The following is a 24,590-nucleotide window of genomic DNA, read 5'->3' on the forward strand; positions in this document are numbered from 1 at the left end:
AGGTAACAGTGGTGCACGCCTGCATTCTGAGCACTTGGGAGGCAAGGGCCCCGCTGTACATCCAGGCCAGCCTGGGCTACAGTGTGGGACCCCAGTTTAACTGTTTGCAGGGAGATGTCCAGCCTGTCTGGCTCTGCATTCACCAGCTCCCGACTCCTTGGAGTCAGTGCACTAGGATCCCATAGATGGATTGGAAAACTGAGGTGTGAGGGGAAGCCTCTGTGCTCGGGATCGTACAACATGGCTCCTGGAACACTCGTGTGATATATGCTGAGAAGTGTGGGTATACTCACCCCTGGGACCACTGACAGACTGAGGGGGCTGACTGTCACCTCCACGCCTGCCTGTTCTGAACTAGCTCTGACTCCACAAACGGTCCTATTGCTGTTAAATAATCTTTCACGTCAAAAGCTAGGTAGGGCCCAGAGCCCAGGCCTGTGCTTAGTGCCTGGAACACATGCCCCGTCCCAGGAGGGACTCAGCTTCGGGACAGACCCCACTCTATACTCTCTATACACGTTTTCTGGTCCCCTACCTTATGATGAAGGACCGTGGCTTTATGTTGGGATAACAGTGTGATTTATTATTTACCGAACGCACTAGGTGCCTGGCAGATCAATTTCAATAAAACAATGGATTATAAATGCCGCCAGCAATCTGGCAGTGGCAGTAATCAACAAAACATGTTCTAAATGCTGCATAATAAATTGACAATAATAAACTCATAATGATTCCACTGGCTACATTTCAAAGTTAGCACTAGAAAAACAAAATCACCAATTTGAGCTGGGCACGAACATCCGTGGGCTCCCCAGCCCACTCCTGTTCACAGCTGTATGCAGAACACAGGTGCCACATGCTGCCCACAAGGGCTGAGGTCGCAGCAGCTGGGCTATATTGAGGCCTAAGGGACACAAGCATCCTAGCTGACCCCTAACAATCCGGGGTCCCCAGGAATGCAGGTGGTACTGGCCTTCCCACAGGGCAAGAGCCCCCTTTAGACAGACGGCGTTGACAGAGAGGAAGTAGCTGCTTTCTCTGCTGTGTGCTGAACTCAAGAAAAGTCAAACTCATGGCCAAGGGGGCTCCCACCAGTCAGAGCTCTCCCAGGATGGTGGGGACCTGCTCATGTGGCTGGCCTCCGCCTCTGCCCTGGGTTGGGGGGTCCAGCGTCCTGTCCCCCGGTCCTAACCAGAATATCCCAGAGCCAAAGATTATCAGAAAAGCTCTTGGGCAGTGAGACCTTGTGGTACAGACCAAAGTGTCAGCTCCTTGGAGGCTGAGCCAGGAGGATGAGACTTCAAGTCCCTCCTGGAAGACTTAGTAAAACTCTGTCTCAAGGTAACAAGGGAAAAGAGAGCTGGGCTGGGTATGGTTCAGTGCTAGTGTTTGCCAAACATGCTTAAGGCCCTAGGTAGGAGGGCATGCCAGGAAGAGTGGGTGAGGGGTAGAGGAGGTCAGGGAGGGGGGAGCTTGGGCCATCATAGTGCCTGAAGAGGCCAGGCGCCTCTCTTGCTGCCACTGGCTCCAACATGGCCTAGAGGGGAGGGAGGGCCTGCTCTTCTCCTCCTCGTCTCCAGATGAGCCAAGGCTGAGGCAGCCACTCGTGGGCCCAGCACCCTGGGGAACCTCAGCCACTCCAGCCCCAGTGCCTAGAGGCAGCTCCCAGGGCTCTGAGGCCTAGGCACAGGCCCAGGATTCCAGGGGCTCTGAGCAGCCTTCAGGCAGACTGACACTGACTGGGGTCCTGTTGTAGTCATGGAGGGGATGGAGTGGCAACTGACCTCATCTCTTGTTGGCTGCCACTTGCTCTATCAGATTGGGCCCCAGGGAGTGGCCATTTTCAGCCCCTCTGTTCCTTATATGCTCTTCATGCCGTTATCATGGGGACTCCTGAGAGATGTATGTTATCTCCACTCACAGATGGGTAAACTGAGGCAGAGAGAAGCAGCTTTCCTTACAGAAGGGTGAGTGGCTTGAACCAGCATGTCTCACCTTGTAGCTGACCCTGGTGGGCAGGCTGGCAGCCATGTGCCCGTGTGGGCCCTGGGATTGAGCGGTTGTCTTGTATGTGGTAGTGACTACCCAAAGCATGGTGTCTTTCTCAGCAGCTAGTTGTCTGTCTGTCCATGCATGTGTGTTCCCCCCTCAGTAGACATAGGTTGGGAACTCCGTGGAGCAGGCTCCCCCTCCCCGAAGCAGGGCCAAAGCCACCCAGTGAGCAGCCACCACGAAAATGCAAGCCTGGGCATGCGTGCAGCGGCGGCTGAGAAGGAAGCTGCTGGTCAACAGACCCAACAACAGCTAAGAACCAGCCAGGCATGGTGGTTTATGCCTGTAATCCCAGCACCTGGGAGGCAGAGGCAGGAGGATTGCTGTGAGTTCTTGGCCAGTTCTAGCTGGCCAACAAAACAGACATCTAGGAACCAGGCAGGACCGGGACCCTTTTGGCCAACTGATGCTCACAGAACATCAGAAGGCCAAGGTAGGGTGGCTCTGTGTGGCTTGTGACGGAGCTCCAAACCTCAGGGTGGCTCTTAGGAGCCTGGCGTGGCCAGTGTCAGGTGGGGAGTGACTGAGGAACAGTTTTATCTGTGAGTACAGTTTTCTCCAAGCCCAAGGGGGGCAGTCTAGCATGTTCTGCCTGCACTTGCCCTACCATGGCCTTGTGTGGAGCCCAGCGCATGGCAGAGCTGAAGCAATGACTGCGCATGGCCGGGAGCTTGGTGGCCAGGGATCACGGGTTTTAGGGTGGGAGCTCAATGGTTGGAAGGGAGCCTGGGCGAGGCTGGGATAGTAAAAAAGCACCCCCCCAACCCTTCCCAGTTCCATAGGGAATGTTGTTGGCGCTCTGCCTCATGGTGTTTACTTGCAGGGTGCAGGCCTTAGGCCTGGGGAAGGCAGCATGCAGGGTAACAGCTATAGCAGAGAAGTCTGGGCTGAAAGCAGGCTTCACTGTCGCCAACCCTCTTGGGACAAAGGCCCAGAGGCCTTTGGCTGACCCAGACGTGGGGTGTCTCCTTTTGCCCCAACTGTTCGTGTGTATAGTGCGGGGACAGCAGCCAGGCCTCACTTACCACATATCTCCATCCTGGATCGTCCGGTCGTTGGGGGCCCCGGCATGGCCGTAGTGCAGCACAGCCGCGTTCTCACCACTGCAAAGAGCCATGGAGGGTAGTTAAGGTCCCACTGGAGGCTGGACCAGGCCCACAGCCGGGAGTAGAGGAACACGGTGTCCCCGCCTGCCTCAGAGCTGGAAGCAGCTCCCCGGGTCTGACAGCTGCCTTCTGGGCCGGAGATGAAGGCAGCATACACAAAGAGCAGAGGCTCATGGGCCTGGAGAAGGGCTAAAGGCAGGGAGGGTTATGGAAGGGTCCTGCAGTCTCAGGAGCCTCTCAGGAGACCTACCCAGGGCCAGGGAGATGAGAAGCTAGTGGCTCCTTGTTCCCCGTCCCATGGAGCTACTCGAATGAGCAATGCCTTTAGGAAGAACTTGCAAGTCTGTCCAAAGGGGGAAACCCCACCCAGGTGTGATATCTATGGCTCTATTTGAGAGTCTCCGGAATCACAAAAGGAGCAATAATGATTTTTTTCTCTCTATCCATTTCCAAGGACAGAGATGTTCAGATGTTTTATTCATGTGTGAGGACGCTCACTCACATCAGCGAGAGCCGCCCACCGCTGTCCAGGCTGAGCAGCGACCAGGCTGCAGGGATGGAGCTTGGCAGGCTGGCTTGGGTCAGCCCCAGACACAGGAGGCCACTCACAGGCACTCAGAATGACACCTGCAGTCAGCCACTCACACAGCTGTACGTGCCCCCGGAGACCACATCAGTGCCGCCAGAGCCAATGGCTGCCCCGACGACCACGGTTGGTTCTACCATGTGCGTCTGCAGGAGCATATCCATGGTGTGCCATAGACACCCACACGGAGCCCAACACCTGCCCCCCCCAACCACGCAACACTCTTACAAATGGACTCAATCCTGGTACTGACGCAGCTCCATCTATGTTTTATCCGCTGCACACAGCAGCAACCCACCTATTTGCTACAATTTGCTACCTAGAGACTAGCCCGTGTGTCTTATGCTCCCTGTGCACACGCGTGACAGAGCAAGGGGTGCCGGCAGTGGGGGGCAAGGTGACTTCCAGGCACTGGTGCAGGCACAGGAGTGAGCAAGTGCCCCTGACCTAGGGGTTGGGAGGATGAGTGCTCCCTGTTGCCTCTCTTTCCACGAGGCCCAAAACTTACCTGCAGCAGATACAGGTGTAGGAGGTATGGCGCATGCCGCCCCGGGAGTAACAGTAGTGTTGGAACAGGCTGTGGAGAGAGACACATGGCGGGGTGTTACCGGAGTCATGGAAATGGTCTTCATCCTCAAACCAGATCCTCCACATGGACCTGCTTCTGCCACACCCCTGAGTAGGCTGGGGTTCCCCAGTGAGTGTGAGCACAGGGCCAGCCCTGGGCCACGGGACTATGGAGGTCAGAGTGTCGCCAGAAAAGGTGGGCACGGTGGGAGGGCGAGAACACTGGAGCCTGTCCCTTGGGAGACAAGCTGACGAGAGGGACACAATTCTATAGGGCTGGAGGGGTCTCCCTGGGAATCTGTGACTGGTGCATGGCTGAGGAGCAGCATGACCCAGTGTTGTCCTGGGCCACCGATGGAGTGCCGTGCAGCCAGAGTGGCAGAGTGGCTGGGCTGGTGCAAGTGGCCAAGGCAGGGCAATGTCCAGAGAGGTGAGGGGTCAGGCTCCACGTCCCCTTGCTTGAGACAGCAGTAAGCCGGCTGGGCTTAGGGACATGCTCACACCCTAAGCAGGCAGGCCCAACAGCCATGGCTGAAGGGGCAGATGGGCCCAGTGCCCGGGGATGTCCTTGGGGAGAGTGGGGTATTATAACAGGAGCGAAGATGATCCGTAGTCCGTAAGGTTAAGATATCTTTATTCAGATAGACACCGGCCAATCATAAGCCAGAGCGTGCCCAGAGGCAGCAGGCTAGGGAGGCCAGAGAGAGCTCCCACGTCACCACGGGTCATCCTGAACCTCCCCTGACCACGCCCTGACAGGCGTAGTCAAGCACACCTGTAACTAGCTCCTAGGAGGCAGGGCTACAGTGTCTCCCTACAGGGTATCATTACAGTACTGTACAGTCTGAGAGAGTGAGAAGGGAGGGGGTAGGAGGTGATCCAGCCTTCTTTCCAGAAGGTTCCGCAATGAGAATACGCAAGCTGAAAGAGGGCAGCGAGCAATCTCCTCACACTGGGTCCCCTGGGCAGACTTGGAAGAGGCTCTTCAGACACGGATGGACCAGAGAGGTCATATTAAAAGGCCCACACTCATCATCCCAGGGAGACTGCTACGAGTTCAGAATAAGCTTGGGATACATGTCAAAATCTTGTCTTCAAAAATCCAGACCAAAACAAGCAACCAAACAAGAGCAGCAAACAAAAGAAAGCTAGGACTGGAGAGATGGCTCTGCACTCAAGAGCAAGCACTGTCTGGCAGTTTGGCTCCCAGCACCCACATCAGAAGGCTCGCAGCTGCCTGCAGGGTCAGCGTCAGCAGATTTGATACCTTCTGACCTCCACGGGCACCAGGCATGCGTGTGGTGCACACATACATACATGCAGGCAGGCACAACACTCATGCGTTACATAAGAATAAGCAAATCTGGAAAGAAAGAAAGGCACACACACCCCTTTTTAATGGTACGTCACTATGAAGCTCCAGCTGATCTGGAACTCTAGACCAGGCTGGCCTTGAACTGAATTCACAAAGATCTATTTACCACTACCTCCTGAGTGTTTGGGTTAAAGGGGCCTGACAAAAATAAATCTCTTTCTTTCTTTCTTTCTTTCTTTCTTTCTTTCTTTCTTTCTTTCTTTTTTTTTTTTAAGAAAGAAAGCTGAACCTCATGAACCCCAGGGAGGCTGCACTGGCCACAGCTTTAGAACGCCTCAGCCCCCCCAACCCCCCCCCCGTACGCCTTGGACCTCAGCATTGGGACACAACACGCCTGGCTTCTGCAGAAGGGAGCTGGTAAGGGGTGGTGGTGGTGGGGAACCGTCTTCACTCCATCCCAGAGGCTCCAGCACCCCTGCCAGGCCCTGGCTCAACCCTGCTCTGAGAAACAGACCCAGGTGGTGGTATTCTGCCTACTGCCATCTGCAGACAAATAAAGGCAGCCTGTGGGCACGCTGAGTGGCAACCCTGCCTGCCCTGCACGTTCTAGGCCTGTTTTGGAAAGCGTCTGCGCGGAGGAGTTTAATCTTCTAGGCACTGTAAACACAAATTATGTATAATTGTTATGATTGGGTATTAAGTAGTTGTTATGCAGAAACGGTTCCACTAGATTCGATCGGCTTTCAGACTTGCCTGCAAACCTTCCAGGATAATTGGGTGTCTTACAAGTGAAATGTTTCCTCAAGGCAAAGGGTTTCAGGAGCTGTGGGGGAGGAGTGACGGGGTGGGATGGGATGGGACACCCACTCCTTTCTTAGCTGGTATTCACAATGGCAGACACGGGCCATGAGAGCAGTCAGAGCTAAGCCAGAGAGCTGAGTCTGCCTGAATTAGGCACATTCCCTGGGATTCTCCCACCCACCCCAGGAAGGCAGCCTCCCTCTACAAATCCCCTGATGGACAGGCGGTCTCAGAAACAGCTCCCTCTCCACACAGGAAGCCTCCAAGTCACCCATGGAGCCTCAGTGCTCCCTCAGCTTTTGGAGATATGGTTCTTTAACAAAACATCGGGGGCGGAGGGGAGGGCGCACATTGCCATGTTCTCAGAGGTGGAGACAGGTGGCCTGTACCTGACCATAGGTGCCACCGGGGTTGTCTCGCTTCAGAATAGGATAGGTAGAGGGACAGCCATGCCACTGGATATACAGGTGGCAAACACGTTTCACCAGGATGGAGCCTGGGGTGGGTTCGGCACCTGTGCCTGGGGCCTGATCTCAGCAGGGACAAACCTTCCTTGTATCCTTTGCGTCTTTGGAAGAAAAAAAGCCACTTCCAGTACAGGGGTCACAGGCAAGCCAGACTCAGTTTTCAGCTCGAAGCCTCAGCCTGACCCAGGCCATCTTCCAGCCACACTCACGAGCCCATATTCCCCATAAGCAGGAGCTCTAGGGAGGAGAGTCACCACGCAGAGATCCCCCCCCCCGCCGCCCCCACAAAAGAGCCTGGTGTTTTTACACTGGACATCGGCATGTTCTGCTTTCCGTGACTGTCTGGATACCTGTTGGCATTTGGGGGGGCGGGGCTATGGGGCCTGCTGGTGGACACAGGCTAACTGGGTGTGGGCCCTCAGGTGGCCCGCCCCACTTGGAGTCCACAGGCTGATCCTTGGAGATGAGAGGAACACTGACCACCAGACTTTCCCCGGGCAACAGCCAGAGCTGTTCTTGTAGCCAAGCCTTTTCTGCCACCACGGGCTGACAGTCCCTGAACCATGAGCCACCACAAAGTCTCCCTCCCTCAAGCTGCTTCAAGTCTGTCACAGCCATAGGACAGGCAGCCAATCAGGACCCAGCCTTATACAAGCTAAGTCAGTGCTTCACTGCCGAGCCAACCTCAAGCCCTTGGTGTTTTGGTTTTTTTTTTCTGATAGAAGACAGAAGCATCCAAGGACATACAGATGCTTTGAGGTAATAATAATAAGTAGATTAAGTGGGCCAGCCACGTTTTCTGCAGGCTTCTAGCCTGGGCTGTGGGCGTGTAAAGGTACCCAAGTTCTAAGGAGAGCGAGGGTGACTCGGTGGGTGGGTGGGTGGGGCGGGGGCATGAAGAGGTAAAGGTGGTGTTTCTGATCTTTCAGGGGCAAGGACAGAGGACCAAATGCTTTGAACTGAGCCACAGTTGTCACATGGAGGCAATGCGAGGCTCTGTAGAGGTTGGTCGGAACTCAGCAGGCAGAGCTGGGATGAGCAAGCATGGGCCAGGCTAGCAGAGCAACCCGACCCCACGTCGGTAGCCAGGGTACTTCAAAAAGACGCCCCTGCAGTTTCGTGGAAAACAGAGCAAGGCAGCGATGGAGAGGCCCACTGCTGAGTGACCCAAGTCCACAGTCACAATTTGTTGTAGGCTGCCTCTGTGGAATGACAGTTTGTGAACGGATGGACGGCTGCAACCAGGAAGCCTCTTGCTTCCCACACACAGGGGTTGCAGCATGGAACACAACAGACACAGCAGAGAGAAAGGAGCAGAGGCCAGAAAGGAAGCCTGGGAACCTAGAAGCCATAGCTGAAGTGCCGAGTGGGCACACGAGAGACAGAGGCTTAGAACTGAGAGCTTGTACACACACAGAGCTAGGGCTGCATGGTGATACATAAGCCTGTGTACACACACAGAGCTAGGGCCTGCATGGTGACACTCACATAAACCTACACACACAGAGCTAGGGCCTGCATGGTGACACATAAGCCTGTGTACACACAGAGCTAGGGCCTGCATGGTGACACTCACATAAACCTGTGTACACACAGAGCTAGGGCCTGCATGGTGACACTCACATAAACCTACACACACAGAGCTAGGGCCTGCATGGTGACACATAAGCCAGTGTACACACAGAGCTAGGGTCTGCATGGTGACACTCACATAAACCTGTGTACACACAGAGCTAGGGCCTGCATGGTGACACTCACATAAACCTGTACACACACAGAGCTAGGGCCTGCATGGTGACACATAAGCCTGTGTACACACACAGAGCTAGGGCCTGCATGGTGACACTCACATAAACCTACACACACAGAGCTAGGGCCTGCATGGTGACACATAAGCCTGTGTACACACACAGAGCTAGGGCCTGCATGGTGACACTCACATAAACCTACACACACAGAGCTAGGGCCTGCATGGTGACACTCACATAAACCTGTACACACAGAGCTAGGGCCTGCATGGTGACACTCACACAGAGCTAGGGCCTGCATGGTGACACTCACATAAACCTACACACACAGAGCTAGGGCCTGCATGGTGACACTCACATAAACCTACACACACACAGAGCTAGGGCCTGCATGGTGACACATAAGCCTGTGTACACACAGAGCTAGGGCCTGCATGGTGACACTCACATAAACCTGTACACACACAGAGCTAGGGCCTGCATGGTGACACTCACATAAACCTACACACACAGAGCTAGGGCCTGCATGGTGACACTCACATAAACCTGTGTACACACAGAGCTAGGGCCTGCATGGTGACACTCACATAAACCTGTACACACAGAGCTAGGGCCTGCATGGTGACACTCACATAAACCTGTGTACACACACAGAGCTAGGGCTGCATGGTGACACTCACATAAACCTGTACACACAGAGCTAGGGCCTGCATGGTGACACTCACATAAACCTACACACACAGAGCTAGGTTGCATGGTGACACTCACATAAACCTACACACACACAGAGCTAGGGCCTGCATGGTGACACATAAGCCTGTGTACACACAGAGCTAGGGCCTGCATGGTGACACTCACATAAACCTACACACACACAGAGCTAGGGCCTGCATGGTGACACTCACATAAACCTACACACACAGAGCTAGGGCCTGCATGGTGACACTCACATAAACCTACACACACAGAGAGCTAGGGCCTGCATGGTGACACATAAGCCTGTGTACACACAGAGCTAGGGCCTGCATGGTGACTCACACATAAGCCTGTGTACACACAGAGCTAGGGCCTTCATGGTGACACTCACATAAACCTACACACACAGAGCTAGGGCCTGCATGGTGACACTCACATAAACCTGTACACACACAGAGCTAGGGCCTGCATGGTGACACTCACATAAACCTGTACACACACAGAGCTAGGGCCTGCATGGTGACACTCACATAAACCTGTACACACACAGAGCTAGGGCCTGCATGGTGACACTCACATAAACCTGTACACACACAGAGCTAGGGCCTGCATGGTGACACTCACATAAACCTACACACACACAGAGCTAGGGCCTGCATGGTGACACTCACATAAACCTGTGTACACACAGAGCTAGGGCCTGCATGGTGACACTCACATAAACCTGTGTACACACAGAGCTAGGGCCTGCATGGTGACACTCACATAAACCTGTGTACACACAGAGCTAGGGCCTGCATGGTGACACTCACACAGAGCTAGGGCCTGCATGGTGACACTCACATAAACCTACACACACAGAGCTAGGGCCTGCATGGTGACACTCACATAAACCTACACACACACAGAGCTAGGGCCTGCATGGTGACACATAAGCCTGTGTACACACAGAGCTAGGGCCTGCATGGTGACACTCACATAAACCTGTACACACACAGAGCTAGGGCCTGCATGGTGACACTCACATAAACCTACACACACAGAGCTAGAGCCTGCATGGTGACACTCACATAAACCTGTACACACACAGAGCTAGGGCCTGCATGGTGACACTCACATAAGCCTGTACACACACAGAGCTAGGGCCTGCATGGTGACACTCACATAAACCTGTGTACACACAGAGCTAGGGCCTGCATGGTGACACTCACATAAACCTGTGTACACACACAGAGCTAGGGCCTGCATGGTGACTCACACATAAGCCTGTGTACACACAGAGCTAGGTTGCATGGTGACACTCACATAAACCTACACACACAGAGCTAGGGCCTGCATGGTGACACTCACATAAACCTGGATACACACAGAGCTAGGGCCTGCATGGTGACACTCACATAAACCTGTACACACACAGAGCTAGGGCCTGCATGGTGACACTCACATAAACCTGTACACACACAGAGCTAGGGCCTGCATGGTGACACTCACATAAACCTGTGTACACACAGAGCTAGGGCCTGCATGGTGACACTCACATAAACCTGTTTACACACAGAGCTAGGGCCTGCATGGTGACACTCACACAGAGCTAGGGCCTGCATGGTGACACTCACATAAACCTGTACACACACAGAGCTAGGGCCTGCATGGTGACACTCACACAGAGCTAGGGCCTGCATGGTGACACTCACATAAACCTGTACACACACAGAGCTAGGGCCTGCATGGTGACACTCACATAAACCTACACACACAGAGCTAGAGCCTGCATGGTGACACTCACATAAACCTATACACACACAGAGCTAGGGCCTGCATGGTGACACTCACATAAGCCTGTGTACACACAGAGCTAGGGCCTGCATGGTGACACTCACATAAACCTGTGTACACACAGAGCTAGGGCCTGCATGGTGACACTCACATAAACCTGTGTACACACACAGAGCTAGGGCCTGCATGGTGACTCACACATAAGCCTGTGTACACACAGAGCTAGGGCCTGCATGGTGACACTCACATAAACCTGTGTACACACAGAGCTAGGGCCTGCATGGTGACACTCACATAAACCTGTGTACACACACAGAGCTAGGGCCTGCATGGTGACTCACACATAAGCCTGTGTACACACAGAGCTAGGTTGCATGGTGACACTCACATAAACCTACACACACAGAGCTAGGGCCTGCATGGTGACACTCACATAAACCTGTATACACACAGAGCTAGGGCCTGCATGGTGACACTCACATAAACCTGTACACACACAGAGCTAGGGCCTGCATGGTGACACTCACATAAACCTGTACACACACAGAGCTAGGGCCTGCATGGTGACACTCACATAAACCTGTGTACACACAGAGCTAGGGCCTGCATGGTGACACTCACATAAACCTGTTTACACACAGAGCTAGGGCCTGCATGGTGACACTCACACAGAGCTAGGGCCTGCATGGTGACACTCACATAAACCTGTACACACACAGAGCTAGGGCCTGCATGGTGACACTCACACAGAGCTAGGGCCTGCATGGTGACACTCACATAAACCTGTACACACACAGAGCTAGGGCCTGCATGGTGACACTCACATAAACCTACACACACAGAGCTAGAGCCTGCATGGTGACACTCACATAAACCTATACACACACAGAGCTAGGGCCTGCATGGTGACACTCACATAAGCCTGTGTACACACAGAGCTAGGGCCTGCATGGTGACACTCACATAAACCTGTGTACACACAGAGCTAGGGCCTGCATGGTGACACTCACATAAACCTGTGTACACACACAGAGCTAGGGCCTGCATGGTGACTCACACATAAGCCTGTGTACACACAGAGCTAGGGCCTGCATGGTGACACTCACATAAACCTACACACACAGAGCTAGGGCCTGCATGGTGACACATAAGCCTGTGTACACACAGAGCTAGGGCCTGCATAGTGACTCACACATAAACCTGTGTACACACAGAGCTAGGGCCTGCATGGTGACACTCACATAAACCTGTGTACACACAGAGCTAGGGCCTGCATGGTGACACTCACACAGAGCTAGGGCCTGCATGGTGACTCACACATAAAGGCAGGACTTGGGGCAACTCCATAACAAAGTAAGCAGCCAGAATGCCTGCTGGGCCATGCAAGGGCACACGTATCTCGGGATTCATAAACACAGGTTCATTTGCCCTGGGTTTCCCTGTTCAAATGGGAATGACCTTCAGGGTTAGAAACCCCTAACAAAACAGTGATACTGGAGTCGCTAGCAGAAGGGCACACTGAATCCAAACTTGACGGCCCCAGCCTCAAGAGGGTCAGCCAATGACTACAGATACCCCCACAGTACAGACCTCAAATATACGCATGTCACATATACGTCACCGCAGGCTCACAACCTATCACGCACAGCACACTCACACATCACATGCACACCTATAGCCAGGCTTTTATACGTAAGTCAGACACATGTGCACACAGTGTTCCACAGACATCACATAACCATATACAAACCACAGTTCAGTTTTCACAATGCACCTGACACACCACACATATGCAGTCTCTCTCTCTCTCTCTCTCTCTCTCTCTCTCTCTCTCTCTCTCTCTCTCTCTCTCTCTCTCTCTCACACACACACACACACACACACACACACACACACTCGCATGCTCACCAACCAGCCTATACACGTCATATTCTAGATGCCACATGAATCCGTGGCACAGGCCATATACACACCTGTGATGCTCACACACAGTACATACATGTCACTATCCCCACAACACTGTGAACTTACTCACCTATCATACCCCGCCCCCATGTGGACTTCGCACACACCCTCCACGCCCTGCCCCCACTCCTACAGGCTTAACCACCCCCCCCACGATGAACTCACCCAACCATCATGTCCCCTCCATACAAAATTTTCAGATACGACAAACCCTCCCCAACCCAAGGATTTCTAAAAACAATGCCTGAGACCTTAACCACATAGTGGGTATAATTAATACCTAAAAGGACAACATGGAAGGAGAAAGGGTAGATTTTATGAAGCACTGGCTGGGAATGACCAGTCTCCCCATACAGGGGGACAGACGGCAAGACGGTTCTGGGAAAAGCTGTTCTTACTGTAGATCTGTGGCCCGCCCGCACACACAGCACGGGCACGGGCACGGTGCTCACTGCTAATCCTGCTCTCTTGGCTCATCAGGAAGCCACTGAGCCTGGGCGCTGTGGTGATTTGAATGGGAACGGCCCCCATAGGCTCATCTGTTTGAATGCTTGGTCCTCAGGGAGTGGCGCTACTTGAGAAGGATCAGGAGTGTGCACTTGTTGGCGGAAGTGTGTCACTGGGGGGGTGGGCTGTGAGGTTTTAAAAGCCCAAGCCAGGTCCGGTCTCTCTCTTCTTACAGATCAGGATGTAGCTTCCTTCCATGATGAAAGCCTCTGTCACTGTAAGTAGGCCGCCCAATTAAATGCTTTCTCTTACAGGAGTTGCTACGGCCATGGTGCTTCCTCATAGCAAAAGAACAGTGACTAAGTCAGGCACATGACTAGGACTGGGGATGCCCACCAAGGGATGTCTGAAGGCAAAGGCGCCACCAGCCTTCCGCACGTCCCTCCTGCCTGGGCTGCTGAGAGGCTCCTTCCTGCTTGGCCATTCCTCCAACACCCTTGCCATAAATTTTCCCAAGCCGGGCTCGGGTAAGAGCTGCGATGTATCCAGGCATAAATGAGAACCTAAGGTACCCCGGGAGAAGCTGTGCGGTGAATAACAAGGTGGATGGCGTTTCTGCAGAGACAGAGTGGGGCAGGCCCATTTGTCAGTGCCTGGAGATGACTAATGGGGCAAACCCAGCAAATACTCAGGCCCACGTCTGTAGCGACCACATTCCCGGGGGCAGCACTGCTGGGCCTGCCTCTCTGGCCTTGGGGGCGGGGGCTCCTGGGCACCTGGCCCATGAAGGTTTGTTATCTACTACACGATGATAAGCAGTTCTAGACGAAGCACTAATTGCCTGAGATAACAGCAGAGGGCCCTGCTAACAAAAAAAAGTCAGCTAAGCTATCCGCCGTACAAGCCGGTAGCTCTTGTGACCGGGACCTTCGAGGTCAGCAGAGGTAGCTGAAGGAGGTATCTCTGACCACATCATTCCTCAAGCTGGGCCCTGATGGGCCTCAGGACGTGGAGAATGACATGAGCTGGCACATGGAAGTGAAGACAGCCGGAGTGGTGCGGGCCGCAAGGCCGAGCAGAAGGACTCGGAGAGCGAGTGGTCTGGACATTGGTTATGAAGCTGGGTAGCACTCCTGGGCTCTGCTCAGTCCTGGCTCAGACACCAAACGCTTGCTTGTCCGCTCGTCAGCTGTGTGTCCTGATGGGCCTCATTTCCTTGTGTGGGAACAACAGGATAGTGGTACTTCTCTTCTCTGAGACGTTTGCTTAATCCTTAGAGTATGTGGATTGGTGATGGACACACAGTGAGCACCCTGTACAGAACCTGCCCATCTGTGGTCACTGTTCAGAGGTCTTAAGGGGGGGTAGTCCACAGATTGGAGGAAACAAAGAGTCTGTGGGCACCTAGCACTGGGCTTTGAGAAAACAGACCTTGGCGAGCATGCATGGGTGTACACACACACACACACACACACACACACACACACACACACACACGTGGTGCGAGTGCACTTGGAGCATGCTGTGTATATCAGGCTGGCCTTGAACTCACAGAAATCCACCTGTCTCTGTCTCCTGAGTGAGTTCAGGAATTAAAGACACGCACAACCATGCCAGGCCCTTGGCTGTTTCTTGAAAACCAAACAAAACCTGGAGAGATCCACAGCCACACCGGTCTGTGGTGATATTTTGTTTGTGCTCTAACAAATAAAGCATGTCTGAAGAGCAGAGTGCGGAGCTAGTCACACTAGTTAGCCACACAGGCCGGGCAGCTGTGGCACACACCTTTAATCCCAGCACTCAGGACAGGGACGGACAGATCTCTATGAGTTCAAGGCCACCCTGGGCTATTGAATCAGTCTAAAAGAGAAACAGAGCTCACACCTTTAATCCCAGCGCTAGGGAGGTGGAGACAGGAGTGACATGGCTGGGCGGAGAGGAATCTAAGGTGGGAATAGGAGGCAGGAGCGCATTGCTTTCAGTCTGAGGCGTACCTGGGACAGATCGCTCCTTTGGTCTGAGGAGTCAGTGGAGGTGAGAGGTCTCTCCAATGACTGGCTCTTTTACTTCTCTGATCTTTCACCATTTACCCCATACCTGACTCTGGGTTTTTATTATTCGTGTTACACCAGGCCAAGATACATGGAGGAGGCAAATGTTTGGCTTCACAGGGCTCCAGGATTTATGCTCACACAATGGCTTCCTGGCCCTTCATGGTGGCCTCAGATAGGGCTGATCCAGGAGTCTCAGAGCCCCGGCCATGTAAAAAACAGGGAGGAGAGGCAAGTGTGATGTGTCTTGTCAAACATTGGTGTTGTACACAAATGTCTCAGCACCAAGTTACTTAACATATTAAAAATAGTTATTTATTCACTTTGTGTGAGTGTGTGTGTGTGTGTGAGTGTGTGTGTGTGTGTGTGTGTAGGTCAGAGGACAACTTGCAAGAATCAGTTCTCTTCTGCAGGTCACAGGAATGGTACTCAGGTCATCAGACGTGGCAACATCTTTATCTTTGAAATTTTTTTTTATTACTGTGTATAAAGTGGGGAGTGCTCTGGCATGTGTATGTGGGAGTCAGGGCAACTTTGTGGAGAAGGTTCTCTCTCTGTACCTTTACGTGGATTTCAGGGATCAAACTCAGGCCACCAGGTTTGAGAGGCAAGCACTCTGCCCGCTGAGTCAGCTTGCCAATCTGAGTTACTTTTTCTTTTCTTCATTTTTGTTTTTTGAAATAGTGTTTTTCTGTGTAGCTTTGGAGGCTGTCCTGGAACTAGCTCTTGTAAACCAGGCTGGTCTCGAACTCACAGAGATCCACCTGCCTCTGCCTCCCAAGTACTAGGATTAAAGGCGTGCGCCACCACCACCCAGCTACTTTTTAAGCAGCTTTTTAATGTCTGAGTTACTTTTAATTCACACTTATATACTGGCTGTGATGTTTTCTAAGTAAGAAAGACTTTATGTACGAATGTGCCATACCCAAGGAACCTCTTTCCATGTGTGAAGAGAGTCCCTTTTCAGAGTAAGAGAGACACGGTCCATCACAGAAGAGCCTTATGACGATGCATCTCCAGAGACAAAGGAGGGTGTCCTGTTTCCCCGATGTGGAAGCAGCAGCTTCAGAGACTGGGAACCACACTGTGTGCGGTGGGCAATCTTGACTGTCAGTTTAACTGCATTTAGGATCACTCGGGAAACGGGTTAGTGTGTGTCAGGGCTGATCTGCTGTGGGGGCAAAGGTCCTCCCTGAATGTGGCTATGCCCATTCCAAGGTGTGGGGGCCCAAGCAACATAAAAAGGGGAAGGAGAGGGGACTGACTGCTGGCACTTTCTGCTCAGAACTGAAGAACAACTCGACCACATGCTGCCACCATCATGGACTGAACTCCCTGTCAGCCATTCCCCCGGACGTAGTTACATGGGATATTTGGCCACAGTATGTCAGCAGAAGGGACACATCCTCCATGTGTAGCAGAGAGAGGAAGCAACCCTGCCCTCCTTTCTTCTGAGGTGACCAGGGGTCATTAGAAGGCTCCCGGCAAACACTGTCTACCTCCTTGTGGCCACTGCCTGCAGGCTCCGGCTTTTTAGGCATGCATTTTCTCTGGGCCATTTGCAGGACAGACACTGGGACAAGTGAACTGGGGTACTGTGCTGGGCCTCCTCTGCCCCAGACCCCGAGTGAGGACAGACTTAGAGAAGGCTAGGGACAGACAGGCCACCACTGAGGCTCTGTGTGTGTTTTAAATGATCAAGTGGAATTCACATAGTATGTTACCAAGAAGGGTCTAGGGTAGTCTTATATTTAGTGAAGCCGACAGGAGCAGAGGGGCTGCCAGTGTCACAGCCAGGCTGAACCAATACGGTATTCGTTAGTCACAAGGCCACCTGCAGTAACTATGGTGACGTCTCTGCCTTTAGCAGCCTCTTCCGCTTTTAGGTGCTCCCCAAGCCTCTACAATCCCTCCTCCCACCAACCCTACCCTAGTATAAGTCAAGAAGACTTCACAAAGGTCCTGCCAGTTTTACCTCAGGATACGGGAAGGGCGTCCTGGGCCTGCATGAACCACCCTGAGCCATTTGCCCTAACTTCTCCTTCTTGTTCCTGTGTATTTACCTAACAAGCAGGAGGGAGATACGGAGGGAGAGGCAGGCAGAGGGAGGGAGGGAGGAAGGCAGGGCAGGCGGGCTGGCTTTGCCTCAGATGTGAGGATTGCAGTTCATCATGTTGGGGGAGGCACAGCAGCAGGGGTGTGTAGAGCTTGCTCACATATGGGCAATCTCGTCAATTAGCTGGCTTTTTTCTTTTTTTCCATCTGGGGCCTCCCGCCCATGGGGCAGTGCCGCCCATTCAGGATGCCGTTATCTTCCCTTGATAACGGCCTCTGGAGAAGCCCTCACAGACACCTACTTCTAAGCGTGCCTCTGAGGTAACTCTAAACCCAGTCAGGATGTTAGTGAGGATTAACCTGACACTTGCAATCTGAGGTCTGTCACGGAAGGATGGGGCCAGCAGGTTCAGGCTTGGTGTCTGTGCAGACTTTCAGATCTGAACGACTCCAGATCTGTCAGCCTGTGTGGGTTTGGAATGGCGCCTTCATGCAGGGAAGGGCTTGGTGCTGCCCAAATCCTGATGGCAGAGGGCACTACAATATCCCTCTGCAGCTGTGCCCGAGTCCGCAAGGACTTCTGGGTCCACCCTGTCTGGGGTGAAGAGGCCCCAGGTGGTTGGCTGGTGGGCTGCAGGAAGCCCGGGACAGGACCCACTAACCAGAGGCGAGGGCGGCAGCAGGGACTGCAGTGGTCACGGCGGAAGACAAGGTGAACAGCCACCGTGCAGCAGCTTTCCTCGCTTGGAAAGGCCTTATCAAGGTACAGGATAATTAGCATTTTAATTGGATAATTGGGAATTCTAAATTGCCTATCTTCCATTAAGCATAACTGAGGACATAACATGACATTCAATTAACAAATCGTCCCCTTTATTCTTGACATGCTTGATTAAGCTGAGTTTCTGACTTTGTCCGTATCAGTTATTGGAAGAAAAAAAAAAAACTGAACTGGGGCTCAACATGTTGCTTTAATTGTCAAAGCCCTGGCTGCAGATTACTAATCTCTCTCTCTTTCTCTCTCTCTCTCTCTCACACACACACACACAGAGAGAGAGAGAGAGAGAGAGAGAGAGAGAGAGAGACAGAGACAGAGACAGAGACAGAGACAGAGAGAGACAAAGTCTTAACACATTATGTACAGTTGGGGCTGAAGAGATGTCTCAGCAGTTGGGGCGCTTGCTGCTCTCCCGGAGGATGTGGGTTCAGTTCCCAGCACCCATGTGTTGGTGCACACCCATAACTCCAGTTCCAAGGGGGCGGATTTGAAGCTTTCTTCCGACCTCCAGGTCCACTAACATATGCGCAGTCAAAACACCCATACACATAACCTAAAATTAAACCTTGTTAAAAAATTATATACATTGTTGGGCTTGCCAGCACACGTCCTTAATCCCAGCACTCAGGAGGCTGAGGCAGGTGGACCTCCATGAGTTTGGGGCCAGCCTGGTCTACAGAGAGAGCTTAGGCTGGACAAAGCTTCACAGCGAGACTCTTGTCAAAAAAAAATGCACACTCACACTCACAGATACACACACACACACACACACACACACACACACACACACACACACACACAATCACCCCATAATCTTATCTCCCGGTGATAGATAACCTCTATCAAATATTTTGAACACTCTTCTAGGCATTTTTAAAATTCATAAACACAGATTTAAAAATATAATGAGCTGTCAACTGTTTTCACCCATGCAGGCAGGATTCAAGCTCTAAGCAGACAGCATAATGACCAAGCACCACATAAACTGCCTGCACCCCACCCCCCTAACTACTCCCCACGCCCCCTACGTGGCCTGACGTCTAACTGGGTTTGCTGGTTAGAAGCTGTAGTAGGATCCGGCAGCACACTCTCCTTAGTGTCTGGCACCTCCGGCCACCCAGCATCCTGTGCGGGAGGTCTGTGTGGGTGGGGGGGCTCTTGCCTGTCCGTACTGGTCACTGGTTCATTTTACTAGCTGCTTTCCAATCACTAGAACCTAACCATGTGACAAATGCACTGAAGGGCTTATCTTGGTTGCTTAGTCCCATGACTGGGGCAGAACGTCACGGCAGGGGCAGGGAGCAGGGCACCGGACAGGAATGAGAAAGAGGAGGCCACGGCAAGGCGTGTCCCAAGGAGACAGTCCTAGTGACCTCACCCCAATGGGTCCTTCCTCCAGGTGGGCCCACCTCCCCTATCTCACGACCTCCCAGTAACAGTGTGACATTAGGACACTATCAAGGGACTGAACCACTGGTGAGGCTGGAGCCTTCATGATCCCACTGTTCTTTTTTTTTTTTTTAATTTATTTACTTATTTTTATTACGTATACAGTGTTCTGTCTGCATGTCTGCCTGCACCCCAGAAGAGGGCACCAGATCTCATTACAAATGGTTGAGAGCCACCATGTGGTTGCTGGATATTGAACTCAGGACCTCTGGAAGAGCAGTCAGTGCCCTTAACCTCTGAGCCGTCTCTCCAGTCCCGATCCTGCTGTTTCTAGAAAGGCCACCATCACAGGTGTACCCAGCGGGGGCTTCACTAATCTGCAGCTTTCTTAAACCAATCGAGTTGCCTCCACCAGAGGACTGGAGGGATGGCTCAGCGGATAAAATGCCCTGCCATGCAAATCTGAAGAAGACTTGAGTTAGAATCCTCAGAACCCACATAGAAACAAGTGTCCATAATCCCAGTATACCTACAGGATGTGGAGAGAGAACCCCGGGAGGCTCCAGGGCCAGATGCCTAGTGTGTACAGCCAAAGGTAAGAAAGAGATACTGCCCAACACAGCGAGGGCTGATATCCAAGGCTGTCCTTTGACCTGTGCTATTCATTGCACACGTACAGCCATATTCACACATAAGAATACGTGCCACTACAAACAACACACACACACACACACACACACACACACACACACACACACACGATTAAGGCAATAATTAGCCACTGGGGCCAGAGAGACACATGACTCAGTGGTTAAGAGCACCCACTGCTCTTGCAGAGGACCTGGTTTTAGTTCCCAACACCCACATGGTGGCTCACAACCAACCATCCATAATTCCAGTTCCAAAGACTCTCCCAGCCTCCATGGGCACCAGGCACACACGTGGTACACATACACACATACAGGCAAAACACTCAAACACATAAGATAAAAATAAATAAATACACTTTTAAAAAGCAACCACCACCAGGTGTTGGTGGCGCACGCCTTTAACCCCAGCACTCGGGAAGCAGAGGCAGGTGGATCTCTGTGAGTTCAAGACCAGCCTGGTCTACAGAGTGAGTGCCAGGACAGCCTCCAAAGCCACAGAGAAACCCTGTCTCGAAAACCCAAAAACCAAACAAACAAAAAAACAAAACACTATGGTCACGTTCCACTGGCTAAGTCCAAGGCAGCATGTTTTCCCATTCTAGCAGTGGCCTTCAGGCTGTTCCCCCATGGCAGCCATTATGAACGCTGCTGCTGTGGAAGGCGTCTGGTCTTTCGGGACCCTTGTGTGAGCTTCTCCGTCGAGCTGACATCTGGGAGCAGAAGCCCTGTGTCACAAGGTCCCCGTGGGTTCAATTTTAATAGAGAGAGGCCAGAAGGTTTTCCAGAGAGGACGCATTTGCCAAATCGGTCTGCTGACTTCATCCACTTGACACCTGTGCGGGGAGCCAAGCTGCGCCCAGACAGGTCTGCGGATGAACAGCCTACCCCGTCCCAGAGCACCCGAGTATTTCCAAAGCAGATCTGCTCCCTGTCGGGGGGGGGGGGGGACGACACACACGTCTGTGCTGTTTCCATTTGGACTGCTGTGTCTAGGAGTGACCATTTCTCGGCCACTGCCCCCTCCCTGGTGCAGGCACCATCAGCCTGGCTGGCCTCCCCTCGGTCCCCTTGAGTACCCTGATGTCACAGCACTGGCCTGCTTAAACCCAACATCCGCAGCCCACCGTCTCGCTGCCCGAGCTTCACTTACTTTCTTAGTTTCCCTCCTTGTCCCCATGTTGCCAGGCGACCTCCTGCCTTGGGGTCACTAGGTTGGCCCCGTTCTCTCTGCAGAGGGCCCATCTCACTCCGAAATCCACAGTGTGGCTTCTTACCTTCTCTAGGTACCATTGCTAATGACTCACCCCAGGGAGGCTGGCCCTGAGTCTCTGCGTAAAGGGCATCTTGCTCCTGTTTTCATATCCACGTATATACATATATGGTCTCACTATTTGTCTGTCCATCCATCCGTCCATCCATCTGCATCTGTCTGTCTGCTTACTATCTAGCTCTCCATCCCATCTCCCACTTTCTCTCATCTACCCACCTACCCAGTCCATTCATGCATTCAACCCTACTTGTCCATCCATCTGTCCATCCGTCCGTCTGTACATCCATCCATCCATCATCCCCCCTTCCTCCCTCCCCGGCCACAGGCTGGGGTTTCTGTTCTGTTCACTGTAGTCTGTCCTAGAGCCCGTATTGGTGCCTGGCACACAGGAGGTCTGTGCTAGATTTTTGAAGAGTGACTGAATAACTAACTTTGAATAAGTGTACCTGGCAGCACACAGCCTACAATTTACGTAGCCAGCCTCGGGCTGTCAGATACTGAAGTTACTTCCACCCGGGTCACCATGGACACTCCTGGCCATGTGTCTTTACACTGGCATGGGCTCAATTCTGAACATAAGCTTAGTGTTTAGTCTTGGGGGCGGTGGAGTTCTGCTGAACAGTTTCTGAGACACCCAGAAAAGACTCTCAAGGCCCCGAGCAGCACGCCTTGGGGTTTATCTGCCCACAGGACTGGGTATCTGGCAGGTAAAACACGGGTACTTGACTAACCAACTGGTAACTTTGAACACGCAGAGTCCTCGTATTTCTTCGTTTCTGAATGGTTTGCTCCGTTTTGAAAAATGTGGATGCTCGTCTTCTTATTGATCCTTACAGGGATTTATATGTGGAGGGTTCCAGGCAGTGGTTTGGCCTCCCATCCGCCTAACCCTCTCTGCTCTTTCATCTTCTTTATGGTATTTCTGGACACAGCATTTACATTTTTATTGGCCTGGTGTTGACTTTTTTCTTTACAGCTTCTTCCTTTGGCATCATATTTAAGACTGTTCCTTCCTATCCCCGAGACTATACAAACTATCCCTTTGTGTGTGTGTGGGGGGAGGGGCGCTTTCTGTTTCCCCATTTACTTTATCAGCCAGTCTCAAATTCACTGACCTGAGGCAGGACCCAATTAGTTAGTTACATTGGTGTTGCTGTGACCAAAAAAACCTGACAAGAACAACGGAAGAGGCAGGGCTAAAGACAGAAGTGGGAAGAGCTAACAACGGAGGGGCGGGGCTAACAACAGGAGGGGGCGGGGCTAATTGCTTCACCACTTCGGGGAGCTTTCAGCTTGTTGTAGCAGGGAAGGAAGGACAGAGTGGTTCCATCTGTGGTGTGTGGGGGGGAGCGGTGGGGGGGGTGAGGCTTGTTCACAAGGTGCAGACCAAGAGGCAGGAGCCAGGGGCAGATAGAATCTTCCAAGGCTTCCCCAAGTGACCCCTATTAAAGACTCTACAGCCTCCCATGGCGGCGCAAGTATCCAAAACCACGAGCCGATGGTGGAATTTCAGACTCAAACCGTTACAGCCCTCAACTGTGCTCACACGCTGACCTGGATCACCATCTCACTTAAAGACTGCTCTGGGCAGAGCAGCTCCACTTGTCTGCGCCTGCGTGCTGGACTGTCTCCTGCCCTTACTGGGGCCTCTAGCTGGCACACTGACTCTCTCCAGTATCTTTGTTGCTGGTTCTCAGAGTAACAGGTACTTGGGGCAGAACTCATAAGACAATGGCCGCAGGACGACACAAATGGCTCTCGTGGGAAATTCCAGGTCTGAGCATCCGTCCTGGGACAGGCCCTCTTCCAGGAGAGCCCTAGCTTTGGAAGGGCCTGCGGAAGGGTGGGAGTACAGCTTGCTGACGATTCTCTACCTGATTCTAGCTGTGGCCAAGGCCTGTTCACAACTGACCAGATCTCACAGTCATGATACTTCAAAAATAACATTGTTCTTGGCTCTAAAAGACCCCACCCTACCCTCTGCCCGTCGGCCACAGCAGGAATCACCCAGGGAAAGTCTGGGAAACAGAAAGGTTCCCCTGTGGAGGAAGATGAGCGAAGTCTGACCCAATCCAGAGGCCATTTTCTTCCCAAGGGACATTTATTCTTTTAAGTTGTTACTTGTCATACTGGAAAATTATACTTAAGACAGGAGTGATGTTTTCTTATAGACAGGTGGTGGTGGTGGCACACACCTTTAATCTCAGCACTCGGGATGCAGAGGCAGGAAGATCTCTGAGTCTCAGGTCAGCCTGGTCTACAGAGTGAGTTCCAGGACAGCCAGAGCTACATAGTGAAACCCTGCCTCAGAAAAACAAAAACAACAACAATAAAAAGTTTTTAAAAAAATCTTTAAAAGGGGCTGGAGAGATGGCTCAGTGGTTAAGAGCACTTTCTGGCCTTGTAGAGGCTGTCAGCTCCTGGCACTCCTATCAGGTGGCTCACAACTGCCTGTAATTCTAGTTCCCGGGGATCTGACACCCTCTTCTGGCCTTCAAGAGCACCTGCCTGCATGTGGTATGCAAACACATACATACACATAAATAAAAACAAACCTTTAAAAAACATACTTACAGGGAAATGCCTCCATTTAAAGAAAGTAGGAAGCAGAAAATATCAGATGTGGGATATCAGATTTTGGCTAAAATCCCGAAAGCGTCTTGCCAAAGCTGGGCCATTTTGCTCCGAGGCTTCTTGGAAGAAAAGCCTGGGTTTAGTTCTAGATGAGAGGGTTTTTGGGTCTGGACCCCTTTCCCAGTGCTCTCAAGTTTCCATTTGGCAGCTGTGGGATGATCTCCAACAGACTCCAAGTTCACCTCTGTGTCTGAGCCTGCTTCTTCGCCTGGCTTAGCTGGCAGGGGACAGCAGGCC

General features: G+C 52.4%; 1 protein-coding gene across 1 annotated transcript in view; it reads right to left on the minus strand.

Moving 5' to 3' along the window:
- The window catches only part of Pepd (peptidase D), a 141,875-nt gene that overhangs the window by 19,077 nt on the left and 98,208 nt on the right, over nt 1-24,590 (minus strand). The window contains exons 10-11 of the mRNA XM_027430274.2: nt 4,253-4,321; nt 3,078-3,155 (exon numbers count right to left, since the gene is read on the minus strand). Coding sequence (XP_027286075.1) covers nt 3,078-3,155; nt 4,253-4,321 — 147 coding nt within the window. The remainder of the gene's footprint in view (nt 1-3,077; nt 3,156-4,252; nt 4,322-24,590) is intronic.

Source organism: Cricetulus griseus, chromosome 9, assembly GCF_003668045.3.
Source record: "Cricetulus griseus strain 17A/GY chromosome 9, alternate assembly CriGri-PICRH-1.0, whole genome shotgun sequence".
Taxonomy (NCBI): Eukaryota; Metazoa; Chordata; class Mammalia; order Rodentia; family Cricetidae; genus Cricetulus; species Cricetulus griseus.